A 20897-nucleotide genomic window follows, 5' to 3' on the forward strand; every position below is an offset into this window, starting at 1 on the left:
CTGTGAAATACGAAGGGAAGCTGTTGGGATTCCTGTCCCTGTCTCAGAGCTCTGCTTCCCGTAGCAGCCTGTGGCTGGCAGGCGTGTGGGAAATGAGAAGTCCCTGCCCTGCTCTGTCTGCTGGGGGGGACAAGGAGCTCTCACCTTCTCCCCACCCCCTGAAGCCTCCTGGCTGCTCTGACGGGTAGGGGTCAGATTCTGCTACTCTGGCCCTCCCAGACCTTCGAGTTCTTTTCCTTTCCCTGTGAATAGCGGGTTTGTGGCTGGGGCAGCAGGTGCTGAGTGGGGGACTTTTGTTGTTTCAGATGCCGGTGACCTTCGAGGAGGTGGCTGTGTATTTCACCCAGGGGCAGGGGGCTCTGCTGGACCCCGCTCAAAGAGCCCTCTACAGGGACGTCATGCAGGAGAACTACGAGACAGTGGCCTCGCTGGGTAAGGGATTCCCGTCCCCTCGGTTAATAGAAGCCGTGGGGTCTGTGTGTCGGACTCTGGCCAGGTTCTTCCCAGGTCAGTTAGATCAGAGGCTAATGGGTTCCCTAATGCAACGGTGCCGTGAGAGAGACTTGCATCTCCGTACCCTCTCCAATGGGATACAGGTGTCAAAACCTAATGGACATGCTAACAAATCCCCATCCCTCCAGGTTTCAAAGGGACAGAATTCATTCATTGTCCTGTCTGTATTGATTCCCAGTCAGACAGAGAATCCCTGTTCACCTCCCGTCTTGGAAATAGCTCCAGCCATGGGGAGGGCTCTGGGCTCCGCAGGTTTAGAAATAGGCAGAGGTTTAACACCAGAGCTGGGTGTGCATCAGCAAGTCTCCCAGAGAGCACAGATCCTGGGAACTCCTAGTGAGGGTGTAAAAATTCCCGTCACCTCCCCTGATGCCTGCCTCCCCCAAGGCGGCTCAGTTACCATGTTCCTGTCCTCTTAACTTCCATATTCCCAGCCAGAGCCGGCTCTAGGCACCAGCGCTACAAGCATGTGCTTGGGGCGGCACCTTCCAAGGGGCGGCACTCCAGACCCCCCCCTTTTTTTTGTTCTTGCTTGGGGTGCAAATAGCCGGCCCTGAACCAAGCTGTTCCCTGTCAGCTGAGGCTTTCAGGCTGCGCTGGAACTGACGCTGCAGTTCTGGATGCAGACGCTAGATGGCGCTCATGGCAGCCGGAGTCGCACAGGCTGGACGGCAGTTCAGGCTGCCCGGCCGCTGGAGAGCCGGAGCCTCATCCCCGGAGCTGAGCCCGGCTGCGGCGGCGAGAGGGGCTCAGCTCCGGGGGATGATGCTCCGGCTCTCCAGCGGCCGGGCACCCTGAACTGCAGCCCAGCCTGGGTGTGAGGAGCCGGGGCGGGAGGGAGGGAAGTGGGGCCCGGGATGCAGGGAGGGGGGAGGGGTCCTGCTGCTGCTCTGAGTCTCCCCAGGGCGGCGCGGCGTTTCCCCGCCCGAGGGGGCTGTGCAGGCACCGCCGGGCTGGGCAGGGGGCGCGGATCCCGGCTCGCGCACTGACAGGGCGAGTGGCTGGGCAGCCCGAGCTGCCAGGGAGCTGCCGCCGCCCCCTCCTGCCCCCGGACCCAGCCCACCGCGCACCTCCCCCGCCTCAGCCCCGCGCTGCCTGCCCTGGGCGGGGAGAGGCAGAGCCCGGCTCTGAGCGGGGCAGTGGGGGATACTGCCCTGCCGGGGGACCCCTGTGGCTCAGGCACCTGGGGGTCAGTGTCTGTCCTCTCGGCTCTGCCTGCACGGGGCTGGGGAAGCAGCTGTCAGCGCCTGCCCCCTCAGCCCTTGTACCCCCCATCCCGCTCGCAGCCCCTCCACTTGTACCTCCCCCCATTGCTCCTTCGCCGCACCCCTTCCCCTTGTACTCTCCCTTCACCCGCACCTCTCCCCTTGTACCCTCCCCCAGCCCTCTCCTCCCGCACCTCCCCCCTTCCCCTGCACCTCTTCTCTCGCAACCCTCCTGATACCCCCTCTCCTCCTCCACCCTGCTCCGCGAGTACATCACACCCCGCCTCTCTGCCAGTGTAGAGCCCCCAAGTACCCCCACACCCGCTCCTCTGCCTGAACCCTCTTTACTAGCTCCCCATCCCTTTCTGGGTACAAGGTTTGAAGGTTAGTCCCTATGCCTTACATGTGCATTTGGAGCACTAAAGATGGGGTTGCGGGGGACGGGGGGGGGCGAGATTCATACTAAAGTGAAATAAAAATAGGATAAACGGTTTGATCCCCACTGCGAGTGTAAACAGGGATTGCTGTGGTGAACGAGGTGGTCCCGTTTGAGGAGGGGAGCCCAGGACTGGGGCGGCGGGGGTGTGGGAGGGCACTGGTGGGGGGGGCGGGGGAGAGCCCAGGGCTGGGGTTGGGGGCAGCCAAAAATGTTTTTGCTTGGGGCGGCAAAAAACCTAGAGCCGGCCCTGTTCCCACCAGCACAGCACGGGAACAGGATCCGTTCCCACAGTGCCCTTTGTGACAGACACTCCCCCAATGCTCCATGTGCTCTGTGCAAAGAGTTCAGTCACAGAGACCCCCTTGGGACTGTAACCTGATGTGCTGAAGTGACCACTGAGCCTGTTCTCCCTGCCAGCTTGGGCCCCCAGTACCCTCTCTTGTTGAACAGACACTCTAACCTGCTGCAGCACAGACTCAGGGTCCGGGCCACGCCCCCAAGCTGCAAATCTTAACTGAAAACAGCACAGCAAGATGCCTATCTCCAGCACTCAGATACCCAGCTCCAATAGGATCTAAACCCCAGATAAATCCGTCATACTCTGTATAAAGGTTATACAGGGTAACTTCCTAAGTGTTCACCCTCTTTATCACTGAAAGAGAGATATGCACGAACTGTATAGCAATTACTTACACTGGGTTTATTAATAAGCAAAAGTGATTTGATTAATTATAAAAAGTAGGATTTAAGTGGTTTTAAATAATAACAGACAGAACAAAGTAAGTCAATAAGCAAAATAAAACAAACATGCAAAGCTAAGCTAAATACTCTAAGGCCTGGTCTACACTAGGAGTTTATATCGAATTTAGCGCCGTTACATCGAATTAACCCCGCACCCGTCCACACCACGAAGCTATTTAATTCGACATAGAGCTGTCTTAAATTCGACTTCTGTACTCCTCGAAAACGAGAGGAGTAGCGCTAAATTCGAAATGGCAATATCGAATTAGGCTAGGTGTGGATGGAAATCGACGGTAATAGCTCCGGGAGCTATCCCACAGTGCACCACTCTGTTGACGCTCTGGACAGCACTTCGAGCTCGGATGCTCTGACCAGCCACACAGGAAAAGCCCCGGGAAAATTTGAATTCCTTTTCCTGTCTGGGCAGTTTGAATCTCATTTTCTGTTTGGACAGCGTGGAGAGCTCAGCAGCACTGGCAACGATGCAGAGCTCTCCAGCAGAGATGGCCGTGCAATCTAATAGAAAGAGGGCCCCAGCATGGACTGATCGGGAAGTCTTGGATCTCATCGCTGTGTGGGGCGATGAGTCCGTGCTTTCAGAGCTGCGCTCCAAAAGAAGGAATGCAAAGATCTACGAGAAGATCTCTAAAGCCATGGCAGAGAGAGGATACAGCCGGGATGCAACGCAGTGCCGCGTGAAAATCAAGGAGCTGAGACAAGGCTACCAAAAAACCAAAGAGGCAAACCGACGCTCCGGATCCCAGCCCCACACATCACGTTTCTACGAGGCACTGCATTCCATCCTAGGTGCGGCCGCCACCACTACCCCACCAGTGACCGTGGACTCAGAGGATGGGATACTGTCCACGGCCGGTTCCTCGTCGGAAATGTTAGCGGACGGGGAAGATGAGGAAGGAGATGAGGAGGACGAGGCAGTCGACAGCGCTTGCACCACTGATTTCCCCGACAGCCAGGAGCTCTTCATCACCCTTACCGAGATCCCCTACCAACCATCCACAGCCGTTACCCCGGACACCGAATCAGGGGAAGGATCAAGCAGTGAGTGCTTTAAACATCTAAACATGTAATTTTAACATAACTGGTCCACCGTGGTAACACACGTTCCCACGCCATGAGTCCAGTAAGTAGTCTGGGATCATGGCACGGCACAGCATGGCGGCATACGGCCCTGGCCTCTGCATGGTCTCCCGAAGCATTCTTCCCCTCTCGCTCTCCGAGATCCTCATTAGAGTTATATCGCACATGACGCCCTGCTTTAAATTAGGGAGGGGAATGTTAGTATTGGGACTGCTTTACAGCCACGCGGTGGAGGCGGCAGAGGGGCAGCAAACAGTGATCTTTCCCGGGGACAGCCGCGAGGTGGTGGGACAGGGGCAGAGCTCATGCTTCCCTGATTGCTGCCAGCAGAGAGTGGCCTTGCATTCAGTGCGAAAGGAGCCCAGTGCTACTATTACATTTTTAAGCTGCCACAAGTCTACGGCTTACCATGTTTTCCTGCAACAAAAGTAGAGGTGTCCTGCCACGCTTCTCTGATCGCAACTGCAAGACCCCAGGCACTGAAGGCGAGGGCCGAAAATTCGACCTTGTCCTGTGTGCGCATGTGAAAGGTCCAGTGCATGGTGTTGTTCACAGAGAAAGACTATGTTCTTTGTTAGCAACTTCATTTATCTGTCTCAGGAATTTACTCCCTTTTTCCCATTCCCACAGACACATCTGCGACTGTCTCCCAACCCAGCCTGGCATCACACTCCCAGAGGCTAGCGCAGATTAGGAGAAGGAAGAGAAAGACGCGTGAAGACATGTTTTATGAACTTATGGAGTGCTCACGAGAGCAGGCAGCCCAGACGACACAGTGGAGGGAGAACTTGTCACAAATGCACAGAGCAGTCATGGAACGGGAGGAGAGGTGGCGCCAGGAGGACCAGCAGGCTACTCGAACCCTGCTTGGACTAATGAGGGAGCAAACGGAGACGCTCCGGCGCCTAGTGGATGTTCTGCAAGACCGGAGGCAGGAGGACAGAGCCCTGCTGCTGTCTATCTCTAACCGCCCTCCCCCGCCACCAAGTCCCACACCCCCCTCACCAAAAGTCCAAAGAAGGAGGGGCGGCAAGGGCCGTTAAAACTTTCAGTCGGCCCCTGCACACTGCTGCAGCAATGGAAGGCTCTCGTTCCAAAGTTTGAAAAGCCCTTTCCTACCCATCTCACAATAGCCCACGTCCAAGTTTCCTCCCCCCCTTTTCATGTGCGGTTCATAATAAAACATCTGTTTCTGTTAAGTACTGTTTCCGAGAGTGTCTTTTAGAGGGGATTCTGTCTGAAGGGGGGGAAGGGGTTTGTTACTTGGACAGGACAGTCACCTGTAGCAGGCTACAGAGGCGGGGGCAGGTCCAGCATCAGGACACATACACAGTACAGTCACCAGTTACCCTGGTCAGTCTGGGAGGCGGTTTTCATGTTCTGGGGTGCGAGGGGGTTGATCTGTGACTTTGTGGCGGGGGAGGGCAGTTACAGATCTTCTGCCGCGGTCCTTATCCTGGATCACAGAGCCACGCAGCAGGGGATCTGTTACCCTCCGCCCCCTGCCAGAAAGTCACTTGGCCGACACATACATGCAGTCCCGCCCAGGACTGCTGGCAGGCTGCGTTGAAACAACCAATCCAGCACTGCGGAGCCTGTCATTCCCGGAGTTTAGAAGCATCATTTGCATCAAAACAATAAACCAGCCCCCCGCCACAGTCTGCGTCCCCGGTTTAAAACATTCCCGCGAAAACAGTAAGAAAGAGAACCTTGTTCAGTAACAAAACGGAACAGATTTTATTTGTTGGGAAGGTGGGGAAGGGGGTATGTAACTTGGAAGGATAGTCAACAGTAACTGGGTAAAGAAACGGGGGCAGGTTCAGTATCTGTGTCCACAAAGTGAACAGTCACTGGAGACCCTGCTCAGTCAGGAACCTGGCTTTCAAAGCCTCCCTGATGCACAGCGCGTCCCGCTGGGATCTTCTAATCGCCCGGCTGTCTGGCTGGACGTAATCAGAATCCAGGCTATTTGCCTCAAGCTCCCACCCCGCCATAAAGGTCTCCCCCTTGCTCTCACACAAATTGTGGAGCACACAGCAAGCAGCTATCACAATGGGGATATTGGTCTCGCTGAGATCACAGCGAGTGAGTAGGCTTCTCCATCTCCCCTTGAGACGGCCAAAAGCACACTCCACCACCATTCTGCACTTGCTGAGCCGGTAGTTGAATAGTTCTTTCCCTGAGTCCAGTGCGCCAGTGTAGGGCTTCATGAGCCAGGGCATTAGCGGGTATGCAGGGTCCCCGAGGATGACTGTAGGCATCTCCACATCCCCAACAGTTACTTTGTGGTCCGGGAAGTAAAGACCTTCCTGCAGCCGTCTATACAGACCAGAGTTCCTGAACACCCTAGCGTCATGAACCTTGCCAGGCCATCCAACGTAGATATTGGTAAAACGTCCCCGATGGTCCACCAGTGCTTGCAGCACCATGGAAAAGTACCCCTTTCTGTTGATGTACTGGCTGGCCTGTTGGTCCGGTGCCAGGATAGGGATGTGAGTCCCATCTATAGCCCCACCGCAGTTTGGGAATCCCATCTCGGCAAAGCCATCTCTGATGAGCTCCACGTTTCCCAGGGTCACTACCTTAGATAGCAGTAGCTTGACGATTGCCCTGGCTACTTGCATAACAGCAACCCCCACGGTAGACTTGCCCACACCAAAGTGGTTAGCGACGGACCGGTAGCTGTCTGGCGTTGCGAGCTTCCAGAGGGCTATGGCCACTCGCTTCTGGACAGTCAGGGCTGCCCGCATCCGGGTGTCCTTTCGCTTCAGGGCAGGGGACAGCAACTCACACAGTTCGAGGAAAGTCCCCTTCCGCATGCGAAAGTTGCGCAGCCACTGGGATTCATCCCAGACCTGCAGCACTATGTGGTCCCACCATTCTGTGCTTGTTTCACGGGCCCAGAATCGCCGTTCAACAGTATCAACAAGACCCAGTGACAGCGAGATGTCCTGGGCGCTGGGTCTCATGTTCTCAGAGAGGTCGGAGCTAGTGTCCGACTTCATGCCGTCACGGTGGTGCCGTAGCCTCCTCTCATGATTGATCTGCAGCTGCCTCTGGTACAGGTGGAGGAGAAGCTGCGAGGCGTTGAGAACTGCCACAACTGCAGCGATGGTCGCAGCGGGATCCATGCTCGCACTGCTGTGGCGTCCGCGCTGTCAGTAATCAGAAAAGCGCGCGAACTGATTTCCCACCGGCGCTTTCAGGGAGGGAGGGAGGGAGGGCGTGAGTGACGGACGGATGACGACAGGCGCCCAAAAGCACCCTCGACACATTTTTTTACCCAGAAGGCATTTGGGGCTCGACCCAGAATTCCAATGGGCAGCGGGGACTGCGGGAACTGTGGGATAGCTGCCCACAGTGCACCGCTTCCAATGTCGACGCTTGCCCCGTTAGTGTGGACTCACAAAGTCTCACAAAGTCGAATTACTGTCCTTAGTGTGGACACACACGTTCGACTTAGTAATATCGATTCCACATAGTCGAATTAACTAAAATCGAAGTACTCTCGTAGTGTAGACAAGGCCTAAGAAACTGGTTACAAATAATAGTTTCTCACCGTCAAAAATGTTTCAATAAGTTTCTTTCACAGACTAGACTTATTTCTAATCTGGGCCCAATCCTTTCCGCTGTTCAGTATCCATTTGTTCCAGCAGACATCTTGGGTGATAAGCAGGGATCTCCTCACCACGACTGGCAGCCCCCTTATATAGATTAGGCAAAAGGCGGGAGTCCTTTGTTCCAGCTTGACCCCCTCCCAGTTCCTTATGGAAAAGTCCACAGCTTAAAATGGATTCCAGTATCAGGGGACATTGTCACATGCCTCTGTAAGACCCCAGTCTCCATTTTAACTGGGGTCTTACAGAGGACGTACAGGTAAACAAAACCATTCTCAGCCCATTGTTCTGAATAAATGGAGCAATCAAGTTCCTAAAGTATCATTAATGACCCTCACTTAGCATAATCACAATGGGACCTTAGATTTGTACTTCATATTCCTAACTTTACATATAAGAATGATACATATATACAAATAGGAAATCCATATTCAGTAGATTACAACTTTTCCAGTGATACCTTACATGGGACCTTTTGCATAAAGCATGTTCCAGTTATGTCATATTCATATTGATAAGCATATTTTCAGAAAGCATATGGAGCATCCTGTAACACCCTGATCTGGTCTGTTTTCACCCCTGCGCAGGATTTCCCATTCCCAAACCTGAACTGATCGCCCAGCTGGAACGAGGGGAAGAGCCGTGGGTGCCCAATCTCCAGGCCTGCGAGGAAAGAGAGATCCTGAGAGGCGACTGCACAGGTGAGGGCTGACACAGAAACCGTCTGGGGAATGAAGGAAAAAGTTGAGAATCACAAAAATATGGTGTGAGTAACACCCTCAGTTCTTCTTCCTTCTCTCACCCAGGGCAGGGCTGTAGTCAGCAGATATCGCTCACACCTTTCCACCCACCCTGTTAGCTGCAGGAGTTTCCTTCCCTGAGAGTGTTTGGGTGAGAAGAAGAGGCAGAATCCAATTGCTCAGTCTTTGTGTTGGGTTTTCCCTCTGTGCTATTCCTCTTTCTCCCCAGCACAATGACTCCTGTCTGGATTGTCTCTCTCCCAGCAGGTGATGAGAGAGTGAGAGAGAATAAAGAGGAGAATCATGATGCAGATGTTCCTGGTAAAGTGGAACCACAGGAGATCTTTATGGGAAGAGCTGAAGGGAATTTTTCCCAGTGCTGGGAACAGGGAGAAGCCTGGGTAAATTGGCACAGGTCAGAGAGGCTGCTGGGAAACCACCCAGGGAAGAAAGTTGATGAATCTATTAATGGTGGGGAAGGAGATGAGGATCCCAGAGCGCAGCAGACAAACCCCAAGGAAGAGACACCCAGGGACTGCCTGCAGTGTGGGAAAGGATTCATTGTGGGATCACAGCTTGTGACACATCAGACAATCAACACTGGAGAGAAACTCCTTCAATGCTTGGACTGTGGGGAAATCTTCAATAACTGCTTAGACCTTAATAACCATGGGAGATGCCACACAGAAGAGAAACCCGTTCAATGCCTCCAGTGCGGGAAGTGTTTCATTTGGAAGTCAGAAATAATTACACATCATATAAGCCACACAGGAGATAGACCCCATAAGTGCGTGGACTGTGGGAAAAGTTTCATACGGAGGTCACACCTTGTTAATCATCAGGCAATCCACACAAGAGAGAGACCTCACAAGTGCGTGAACTGTGGGAAAAGTTTCAGACGGAGGTCAACCCTTTTTAAACACCAGGCATTACACACAGGAGAGAGACCGCATAAGTGTTTAGTCTGTGGGAAAAGTTTCATATGGAGGTCAGACCTGGTTAAACATCAGAGAATCCACACAGGCGAGAGACCTCACAAATGTATGGACTGTGGGAAAAGTTTCATCCAGAGATCAGACCTTGATAAACATCAGAGAATCCACACAGGAGAGAGACCTCACAAGTGTGTGGACTGTGGAAAAAGTTTTATAGAGAGTTCAGCCCTTGTTAAACATCAGAGGATTCACACTGGAGAGAGACCCCATAAGTGCTTGGACTGTGGGAAAACGTTCAGAATCACATCGGACCTTGTTTTACATCAGAAAATCCACACAGGAGAGAGACCGCATAAGTGTTTAGTCTGTGGAAAAAGTTTCATATGTAGGTCAGACCTGGTTAAACATCAGGCATTCCACACAGGAGTAAGATCCCATAAGTGTTTAGTCTGTGGGAAAAGTTTCATACAGAGGTCAGACCTTGTTAAACATCAGAGAATCCACACAGGAGAGAGACCTCACAAATGTGTGGACTGTGGAAAAAGTTTCAAACAGAGGTCAGACCTTGCTAAACATCAGAGAATCCACACAGGAGAGAGACCTCACAAGTGTGTGGACTGTGGAAAAAGTTTCATACGGAGGTCAGCCCTCGTTTTACATCAGAGAATCCACACAGGAGAAAACCCTCGTAAGTGCTTAGACTGTGGAAAAAGTTTCATACGGGGGTCAGACCTTATTAAACATCAGACAATCCACACAGGAGAGAGACCCGACAAGTGCTTAGACTGTGGGGAAAATTTCATACGGAGGTCAGACCTCATTAAACATCAGGCAAGCCACACAGCAGAGAGACCCCATAAGTGTTTGGAATGTGGCAAATGTTTCACACACAGATCACATCTTATAGCACATCAGAGGATCCACACAGGAGAGAGACCCCATAAGTGCATGGACTGTGGGAAAAGTTTCATACAGAGATCAGACCTTGATAAACATCAGGCAATCCACACAGGAGAGAGACCCCATAAGTGTTTGGAATGTGGAAAATGTTTCACACGAAGATCACATCTTATAGGACATCAGAGAATCCACACTGGAGAGAGACCCTATAAGTGCTTGGACTGTGGGAAAAGTTACACACGGAGATCACACCTCACTAAACATGGGAGAATCCACACAGGATCTAAACTTCTGTGACACATGGCCAGAAAGGGTTAAGCATCTTGCAGGCTAATTGACCCAGATTCAACCTTTAGAACACATGTTAGAAATGTGTGTAAATGGAAATTAGGGCCATTCCACATTAGATAAGCTAGAGCTTTGAAATGTAAACTTTTATGGTTAACGAACTGGAAGAAGCTAGTAATTGTAATAGTCTACGTTTACTTACATCTTGTTAGAGGTTAACAGTGTAACCAAAGGGTTGTATTTTGTTCAATCTGAGATGTAAAGGAAATATTAACATGTAGATAAAATTTGAGTGTAATAATGTCATTGTCTACATATCTCTGTAAAGTTTGTGGTAAACTGTTTATTAACTGCTTTATGGATATTTACCTTCTTTTAATCTATGTAATTAATTACCAGTGATGTTTAGGAAATAGAAGGTTACTTGAAAAGCCTATTGTTCACCTGATGAAGTGATTCTGAAACAGACTCTTTGCAATTCTAATGCACCATCTCTACAGTGAAACTGACCTAAGGACTCTCTGCATGATCTTTTAACCCACACGTTCTCTCTTTTCTTGTTGTGAGAAATCTTAGTTTACCTAATAAGAACTGGCTGTAAGCGTGTATTTTGGTCAGAAGTAAAGAAATCATTAAGTTGCTGGGTGATGTGTCTGATCCTTCGGGATTGGTAAAACGTTTTATATGATGAAGAAGATTTTCAGTAATCCCCATCATGTTTAACTGGGCTGTGTGGGAGTGAGCCCAAGGCTGGGTTGCTTTAAGGGCGCTGTGCTTTGGCTCTGTGTAGCCAATAACGTATTGTAGAAGCTGCTTTCTTTTTGGCTTGGTTAATCTAAGTATTGGAATAGCCACAAGTTTTGAGGATTGTTGGCCCATTCTTTGCAGTTTGCCCTAACTGAGCGATCTCTGTGTGCCTCTCCCCCACCCACCCCCTTCCCCCCGGGACCCTGGACACAACTTCATAAATGCCTTGCCTGTAGGTAAAGTTTCCTTCAGCTACCGCACCTCATTAAACATCAGAGAATCCACAAAGGTGTGAGAGACCCTAGGAATAGGGGAGCTGGGTGCTGGGGCTATCGAGTGTTTGGGGATCATGGGATAAGAGGCGAGGGAGAACGCAGGGGTAGAGAGATGCTGCCTCTCCTCACTCTCTTCCTCTGCCCCTTCTCCCAGCCCCCTCTGCATTCAGACAGCACCACTGAGAGGGGCTGGTTCAGAGCTGGGAGGCTGTATATCTACTTGTGGGATTGGGGGGGGGGCGGGTTAAATGATGACAGACACAAATAAGGGGGACCTGATGAAAGAAATTTGAGATTCACTGGTCTACGCTATTATGGTCACCACTGTTACAAAATGATGATAAATCTTGTACAAAGTACAAGCCCTGTGAGGTGTCCTATGAAAAGTGATGGTCTCCGGCATATTATTGTCCTGTTAAATCATGTGCATCAACATTGTGTATGGAGTTATGAGATTTTGCTATGGGTTTGTTACTGAACCATGCTGGAAATCTGGAAAATATCCACAGACGAGCTCCCCGGAGACAATGGTACCTGCACACCAGCCAGGTGTTAAGTGGCCATTAATTGCTTAGCCGGCCATTCACCAGCTGTGGAGCTGGGAACAAGAGAGTTACAATTCACCGGAAGGACGGCTGGACGCTCACTTAGGCCACAGACTGATTGTCGCCTGCCCCCCGACTTGGGGGTGAACCTCAAAGAGGAGAGTGGTACAAAGGAACAAGGGAGAATTGCCTCCATTTTCACCTCTCCTCTCCAATCTTTACAGAAGGCAACAAGATGGTTTGAAAGGCAACAGGGGCCTTGGAGTGGGGAGGGCGGACCAAGGCTGGAAGGAAATCCAGCCTGGGTACTAAGAACTGTGAACTGCCTGCAACATCTGGTGGGGTGAGAGAAGCTGTTTCCTTCCAATCTTCCTTAGCTTGGTAAAGTTTGGGATTTAAAATTTGGACGTTTCACGCCTTTCTCACTTGTGATCACTTAAAAGCTACCTGGCTCTAGTTAATAGACTTGTTTTTATCCCAACCAGTGCGTTTTCATTGAAGTATTTGGGGGATTTCACTTGAGATCACCAGGCTGTTCCCTAATCACCATCCTTTGTTGCGATGAGGCACTAATGAGCTTGTACCCCACAGTTAATACCAGGCAGCTCTGTGTTCTTGGGGAACCAGGGCGCAGTATCCAGCCTGTCTGACTCATGAAAGACCCCCCCCCTCCTCCCCCCCAGTCTCTGCTTGAACCAAAACCGACCAGGGAAAAAACTTGCAGAGAGCAGTGAAGGGCAGGGGGAGACACACCTGGACCCCTCCTGACAAGGGTGACAAGATTAAGGCAACTCCCCTAGCCTCATCTGCATGAAAGATGGGATTGGCAGGCACCTCCATTAGCATACAGAATGGAGAACAGAGATTCCAACCCAAGAACCGCACTGAACTCTGGGACCAGAAAAGCAGGGAAGCACTGCATCATGGGGGATCTGTGCTCCATATGTTAATAAACCTATGCCTGCACACACCCTGCTCAGCAGTTATCAGACCAATTCTAGTAATGAATCCTTGATTGATATCCAAAATACTGAAGCTGCCTAGTTGCATTGTGAGCTCCCTGGAAGAAAACACCACCCATAGCCAAGAGTGATCAGCTCCTATTGTCTAGCCCAGGGGTAGGCAACCTATCGAGCTGGTTTTCAGTGGCACTCACACTGCCCGGGTCTTGGCCACCAGTCCAAGGAACTCTGCATTTTAATTTAATTTTAAATGAAGCTTCTTAAACATTTTTAAAACCTTATTTACTTTACATACAACACTAGTTTAGTTAGATATTATAGACGTATAGAAAGAGACCTTCTAAAATCGTTAAAATGTATGACTGGCACGCGAAACCTTAAATTAGAGTGAATAAATGAAGACTTGGCACACCGCTTCTGAAAGGTTGCCGACCCCTGGTCTAGCCTAAAGAAAACCCTTGAGTCATCAGTTTACCCATAAACAAATCTAGTGTTCTCCCTTGAACCATTGTATTTTCCCTACAAAAAGCCCTACTCACACTCCAGTCAGTGTTCTGATGCCTGGATCCAAACGCTGCATCAGTTCCCCTGAGATTTCATCTTCTGCTCACTATTGTGCTGGGGGCTCTGCCTGTCTCCAGCACTCAGGATCTTGAGCTACCACCATCACCTGGGAAGCCCGACCAGTTCAAGCCTCATGGAAATGGTGAGATCCTCTCTCTCTCTCTCTCTCTGTTTTCTTTTCTACCTCAGGCAGGTATAGTTTTCTATATATAACTTTTGTAACCTTTAATAATCTAAGTGTTACACTGTTTAGAATCTCCTTATGTAGTTATCACTATTCAATAAATAACTTTTATGGTTAAGCTGGTTGCTTCTCTCTCTCTCTGAACTTTACTCTTTTGTGTTTTTAGCTTCCCCATTTACTCTGTTGCAACGCTTCTTTTACCTAAGCTAACGATCCCTGTAATGCCCCAAAATACTGTGGGGTTTGCTCCTCAAGTGGGTTACCACCAGTCCAATTGTGACGTGGAAGTGGGGATAGGGACGTGCTGAACCTGTGACATACGAGGGTGGCAGCTTGAAAGTGCTGATTGACCCGGTCCACTCAGACTTGCTCTGTTAATGTGTGTGTGTTCATCCGGTTCTGGGGCTGGAGGAACCCAGCCCTGGGGAACCTAGGTCCTGCAGGATAGCTCCATTGGGAGGGGACTTGCAGAAGGGAGACGTAAAGCTCCATATGAACACACAAGTCTCATAAGCAGTACATTGATAGAATTACAGAACCCCCCTGCCCCTGAAGAGTAATCCTAATGAGCGTATCCCAAAGTAATGGGCAAATCTGGCAACAGTGTATGGACTGGACAGTAGAAGACGTGCAGCTGGGGTGCAAGGCTGGGAGTGGAGAACTGGCTGGGGTAGCTATGTACTTTAATTCATCACGGGCTGCAGGGCCGGCTTTAGCAAGTGAGGGGCCCAATTCCTGGGGCTTGTACTCACTAGGCGGCACTCCCAGTCTTCGGCAGCACTTTGGATTGCCGGCCAGGGGAGGGGGGCCGCGGGGCTTGCCGCGCTCCGGCCGGAGCTCCAACCAGGAGAGCGGGCCCGTGGGGATTGCAGCACTCTGGCTGGGGTTGCGGGGCTGCCATGCTCTGGCTGAAGCTCCAGCCAGGAGAGTGAGGCCGCGGGCTTGCCACGCTCCGGCCAGTGCTCCAGCCAGGAGAGCGGGGCCATGGGGCTGCCGCACTCTGGCCAGAGCTGCAGCCAGGAAAGCGGGGCCGCGGGGCTTGCCACGCTCCGGCCAGGGGAGCAGGGCCGCCGCACTCCGGCCAGAGCTCCAGCCAGGAGCTTGCCATGCTCTGGCCGGGGTCGTGGGGCCGCGGGGCTGGGGAGCGGGGCCGTGGGGCTTGCCGTGCTCCGGCCGGGGACACGGGGCTGCCACGCTCTGGACAGTGCTCCGGCCGGGGGAGCTGGGCCGCCAAAGACCCCGGAGCGGACCGCCGCCGGGGTGAGTAAAAAAAATTACAAAGGTGCCTAAGGCGCGGGGCCCGATTCCAGGGAATCGGGCGAATCGGCCTAAAGCCGGCCCTGACTGACTGGCTAGGCGCACTCAGTGCTGTATCGCTGGTGGCTGGCTGGGGGTGAGCAGAGCATGGAGGGGTTTGTTGTTCACCCAGGGAAGCAGTGTAAAACATGTCCTGGGATGGAGAATTAAGCAGTTCAACAGTCCGCACTGTACCCTGGGGTATGTCTCGCCCACCGTCTCCTGGGACCCAGCATGGCCCCACTGGTCTTTCATCATCCCGCTCATCTTTCAGCCTGAGAACAGGGCTAATCGGAGAGGGGGAGCCAGCCAACATCCTCAATTGCACTGGCTTTGGCTAAATCCTAAACTCCCCCTGGGATAGGAGATTGGGGTTCTGCTGTCACCCTTCCCCTCAGGCCTCATTCTCCTTCCTCACCTTACTTGTCTCTCTCCTTTCGCCTTCTGTCTCCTACAAGTCTGCCTTAGCCATCGAGACAGCACCACGTATTGCACCAGTGCAGGTGTCCTGTGACTGGAGTTGCAGCTCAAAGCAAAGCCTTAAGCAGCCCAACACAGAGAGAAGTATTTCAAGTCTCAGAGGGGCTGATCATCTGGCGGGCCATGCCCGGGTTTCTCCTGCAGGGATGTTGCAAGTGACACTGAGCCCTGGTAGCAGAAGCTTGTACGCATGATGCACCCTTAATGCTGAGAAAAGCTGCCCACCTGTAACCGTACCATTGGGGTCACAACTGAGAATACCAAATTCAGGTCACGCTGCTGAGAAACAGGGTAAATACACCCCAAAATGCTGGTGCTTTTTCTCACAAAAGATATACCAAACCAGCCACAACAGCAAACTTCTATCTAACCACATTGGCTAACAAGAAGTCATAAAAGCAGCTTCCTGAGGCATTCCAGTCTTTGTATCACCCCCAAAACACTGGATTGAAAGATGAGTGGTTCTTTAAAACCTGTCTCCTCAAATAACAGGTTCTTCTGATCCCAAAGGACCCGCCACACACTCAGATCTTACCAAAAAATCACACCGTTGCCAATCCTTTAGTATATAAAATCTAAAGGTTTATTTATAGAAAGAAAGAAAAAGAAAGAAAGAAAGAAAGAAAGAAGAAAGAAAGGCAGGCCCAGGAAAGGCTGGGGGATTAGCAGGAGGCCAGTGCTGGCAGCAGAGGTCGGGCCCACTCCTGCACTCACTGGCGGCGGTGGGAAATGGAACGAACTGGCCCCAGCCCGCTCCGCTCCCCTGGCTACCAGCCACGTCGCTCGGGGGAGGGGGTTTGGGGGAAGGTGTGGAAGAGGGCAGGGAGGGGACGGAGCAGAGGTGGGAAGAGGTGAGGTAGTGGCAGGGCCTGGGATGGAGATGAGGGGAGGGTTGTCTCAGGCCCCATATCCCACTAGGGACGGCCCTGGAAAGAAAAAGAAAGAAAGAAAAAGGTGAGAGTTAAAATTGGTTAAAGGAATTAAATACATACAATAATTGCAAAGTTCTTGGTTCGGGTTTGTAGCAGTGATGGAAAAAACCACTGGCTTAAGTCAAGTCTCTGGTTGCTTCCAAATCTTTGGAAGGTCCTCCGTTCCCCGGTTAGAACGCTCCCTTTAGCATAAGTGCATAGTCCAGAGGTTTGAGCAGGAAAGAGTCCAGAGCAGGAAAGAGGCCAGATGGAGGTGCCATGTGGAGGGAATCCCATTGTTCTTACTGTGGAATGTGACAGTCAAAGATGGAGTATGGAGTCACACGTCCGTGCATAATTTTGTTTAATCACAGCAGAAGCTATTACCCACACTCCAGTTTGAACGTTCAAAGGAAAGTCCATTAGGTGCAGCTGGGTGTCTTCCTTGTGAGCTAAGTGTACCTTGATGGACCATTCAACTTGAATAGTCCTTTCACAATGTGCTGGCTAAATACCTCATGGGTCTTACCACAGGGGCCAACATTTGAAATACAGGTGCATGGCTAACATTTATACCTTCAGATAGAGAAATTATACATGCATACAAATAGCATAATTGTATTCAGGAAATGGTAACCTTTCCATAGACATCTCACATGCCACACGTTGTAGAAGATTTGTGGCAAATATATAACAATGGTTGCAACAGCGATCTATATGCATATTTTAATCAGAACATCACACCACTCAAACCCAGAGGAGGTGGAGCTCCAAGGGGCAGGATCTGGGACAGGGTTCAGGGCGGCCTTTGGAGTGGACAGTATGGGCAAGCGGCCCACCAAAGAGGACCAGGGGCGGGCCGTCCATAAAGGTGAACTAGGTGGTCGCCTAGGGTGCCAAGTTAAATGCAGCACCAAATTCGAGGAAAAAAAATCAAATTAAAAAAAAAAATAGGAAAAAAAAGGAAAAAGATGAAAAAAATACAAATAAAATAACAAAGATGTCATTATTTCAATTCCTGTGTGTGTATGGAGGAAATATGAATTATAATTATTTTCTCTACATTTCTGATAATTTATTAATATGTCAAATCTTTTATTTACTGCAAAAAGAAAGAAAATTTTAGCGATATCCGTTTTCAATTTGCGACATAGGGTCAAGATGACCCACTCCGCAATTTTGATAAGCAATAACTCAGCCACAATGAAACACATCCACCAGCAGCAAGAGCTGCAGTGCTAGTGACACCTAACTCGAATATACATCAAGGTCGCATAGCCGGAAATTCATATAGAGTGGAGATATCGCAAGTTGGTACATGTCAAACGGTCATTTTAACACACGTCTCAGGTAGATGGTTAAGAAATCGAGCGAATACTGTGGAAAATTGTGTTTTCTGGTGCCAAAGAATAAAGAATAACGTCTTTCAGCATTATAAATCCAAAAGGTGAGTATCTTTAAGCGTTATTAAACCTTAGCGTTATTCTCAGGCTGTATAATTATGAACTTTTCTTTGTTATAACTGGTTCACATGTAATAAATAAGGTTCATAAAAAAAGTAACAGCATTAATGCTTAATAGACTATGAAAGTGATGACATCACACCTCAAGTGGGTAACCGTGAGGAAGGGGATTACTTTCCAAACAACCGGTGTCGGGTTATAACATCGAAAAAGGTCATTTTGTTTCCGTGTAAACGCTATAACTAACTGTTTTAATAGGTAAGTGAGTGTATGTTACTAATCACTTATCGGGGGTAGCCGTGTTAGTCTGTATCTACAAAAACAACAAGGAGTCTGGTGGCACCTTAAAGACTAACAGATTTATTTGGGCATAAGCTTTCGTGGGTAAAAACCTCACTTCTTCAGATGCAGAAACTGAAGAAGTGAGGTTTTTACCCACGAAAGCTTATGCCCAAATAAATCTGTTAGTCTTTAAGGTGCCACCAGACTCCTTGTTGTTTTTACTAATCACTGAACCTTTAAACGGTGAAAAGAAGTGTTGGGATGGCTGCAATGTGGTTTAAATCGCCAACCATGTGGTGGGTGTGTCAGCCATCCTTAATGCTATAATGCTTGCAGTCGGGAGCACAGTACATAACAATATTCAAATGCCCCATGACAGAAAGAGGAAAAAGAAAACCCTCAGGAGCTGAGTATCGTAAGCGAAAGGCTGAGAAGGAAAAGGACCAAGCAAAACAGCAGGGATCCTTCCTGAAATATCTTCTCTTTAATCCAAATAAAGATGGAAGCAGTTCATAGCATCCAGATGAAGGACTTTTACTTGGAGAGGAGATTAGCTCACATCCGCATGGAAGCAGTTTGGAACATCAAGATGAAGGTATATTACTTTGAGATGAGGGTAGCTCACATCCACAAAAAAGCAGTTTGGAAACTCAAGATGATGGAAATTTACTTCTAGATGAAGGCAGCTCACAGCATCGGACTGATACGGAAGTGGAGAAAATTTATTCACCTTCAGAGACACATGCAGAAATTGAAGTAAATTAAGTAGAAGGAAGAAAGGATGAGGAAGTTACAAACAAGTTACAATATGGGGACCCAGCTTCATGGCCCAGATGTGATGACAGTCTGCGGCAAATTCTTTTGGAACATGGACACGAACAAGTTCATGAATTTCCTTTCCCTAAGGATGGAAATAAAAGAAAATTCTCTGCTCAGCATTACAAGAGGAAACTCATTAATGGGGAAGAAATTCATCAAAACTGGTTACAATATTCAGTGTCGAAGGACTCTGTGTTTTGCTTTTGCTGCAAGTTGTTTGCAAATCAAGCAATTGGTACATCACTTACTGAAAATGGCTCGAAGGACTGGAAAAACAGATCTTCAATTCTCTCCTCACATGAAAGAAGTACAGAACATTTGGAATGTTTTCTAAATTCGAAAGAATTTGAATTACAATTGAAAAAAGGAAAAACTATCGATGAAGAAAATTTACATGTGATCAAGGAAAAATAAGAATATTGGCAACAAATATTAGAGCGTCTGATTGCTTTAGTGAGAGTTCTCGGTGGGTAAAATTTAGCATTCCGTGGCCGCGGTAGAAATGAAAAATTATACGCTCTAGGTAATGGAAACTAAAATGTGTTGAATACCTAGCTTTGTTTGATCCAGTCATGAAGGAGCATCTACGTAAAATAACTGATCATGAAACACAGATTCATTACTTAGGAAAAAATATGCAGAATGAACTGATTCAAATCCTAGCAAATGCCATTAAAAAGAAAATTGTAGAAGCTGCCCATTCTGCGAAATACTTTTCAATAATACTGGACTGTACACCACGTGAGTCATGTTGGACAAATGACGATGATCATTTGTTTTGTGGATATGGAAAAGCCTGCAGATGAAGATAGTGTTGAAGGGCTCATAAAGGAACATTTTTTGGGTTTCGTACCACTGAAGGAAACGGCTGGAGCATTTATGACTGAAACTATTCTACAAGAGCTTGAAACAATGTCATTATCTGTTGAAAACTTACATAGCCAAGGCTATGATAATGGGAGTAATATGAAGGGTAAAGACAATGGTGTACACAGGAGAATGATCAGGGCCGGCTCTAACTTTTTTGCTGTCCCAAGCAGCAAAAAAAAGCGCCACCCCGCCGTAACACCCCGCCCCCCGCCGTGCCGCCGAATCGCCCCACGCGGAGCGCCGCCGAACACCCCCCGCCGAGCGCTGCGCCGCCGAACAGCCCCCGCCCCCCGCCGCACTGCCAAACACCCCCGCCCCCCGTGGAGCGCCGCGCCGCCGAAACCCCCGCCGAGCGCTGCGCCGCCGAACACCTCCGCCCCCCGTGGAGCGCTGCACTGCTGAAGCCCCCCCGCGCAAGCACCGCCAAACACCCCCCGCTGAGCGCCATGCCGCCGAACACCCCCCACCCCCCGCGGAGCACCGCGCCGCCAAACACCCCCCCGCCGAGCGCCGCGCTGCCGAACCCCTCCCCGCGGAGCGCCGCGCCGCCGAACACCCTCCGCCGAGCACTACGCCGCCGGAACCCCCCCCCCGCCGAGCGCCGCACCGCACTGCCCCCCGCCACCCCAAGATTGGCCGCCCCTTACCAGGTGCCGCCCCAAGCATGTGCTTGGTTGCCTGGTGCCTGGAGCCGGCCCTGAGAATGATGGAAATCAATCCTAGGGCCTTTTTCGTTCCTTGCAGTGCGCATTCTCTGAATTAGTTGTCCATGAAGCTGGTAGATGTTATTTGGAGGCTGTGACGGAGTAGGGAGTGGGGCAGATTGACCAGGGAGCGTTGCGGGGGAGTTTTGTTGGGACTGTCTGCAGGGCCGGCTTTAGGCCGATTCAGCCGATTCCGCTGAATCGGGCCCCGCAGCTGTCCACCCCGCCCCCAGCTCACTTCCCCCTCCTCCCCTCCCCTGAACGCTCCGCCCCCTGCTCCTCCCCCCCCCCCCTGCTTCCCGCGAATCAGATGTTCGCG

General features: G+C 50.4%; 1 protein-coding gene across 1 annotated transcript; it reads left to right on the top strand.

The window, feature by feature from the left end:
• The first annotated feature begins 398 nt into the window (after positions 1-398).
• On the top strand, positions 399-10485 carry LOC135888168 (zinc finger protein 345-like). Its single transcript, XM_065415981.1, has 4 exons — positions 399-432; positions 8201-8314; positions 8621-9929; positions 10182-10485. The coding sequence occupies exons 1-4, from the start codon at positions 399-401 to the stop codon at positions 10483-10485; spliced, it is 1761 nt and encodes a 586-aa protein (XP_065272053.1).
• Positions 10486-20897: the final 10412 nt, after the last annotated feature.

The sequence above is a fragment of the Emys orbicularis genome, chromosome 13, assembly GCF_028017835.1.
Source record: "Emys orbicularis isolate rEmyOrb1 chromosome 13, rEmyOrb1.hap1, whole genome shotgun sequence".
Lineage (NCBI taxonomy): Eukaryota > Metazoa > Chordata > Testudines > Emydidae > Emys > Emys orbicularis.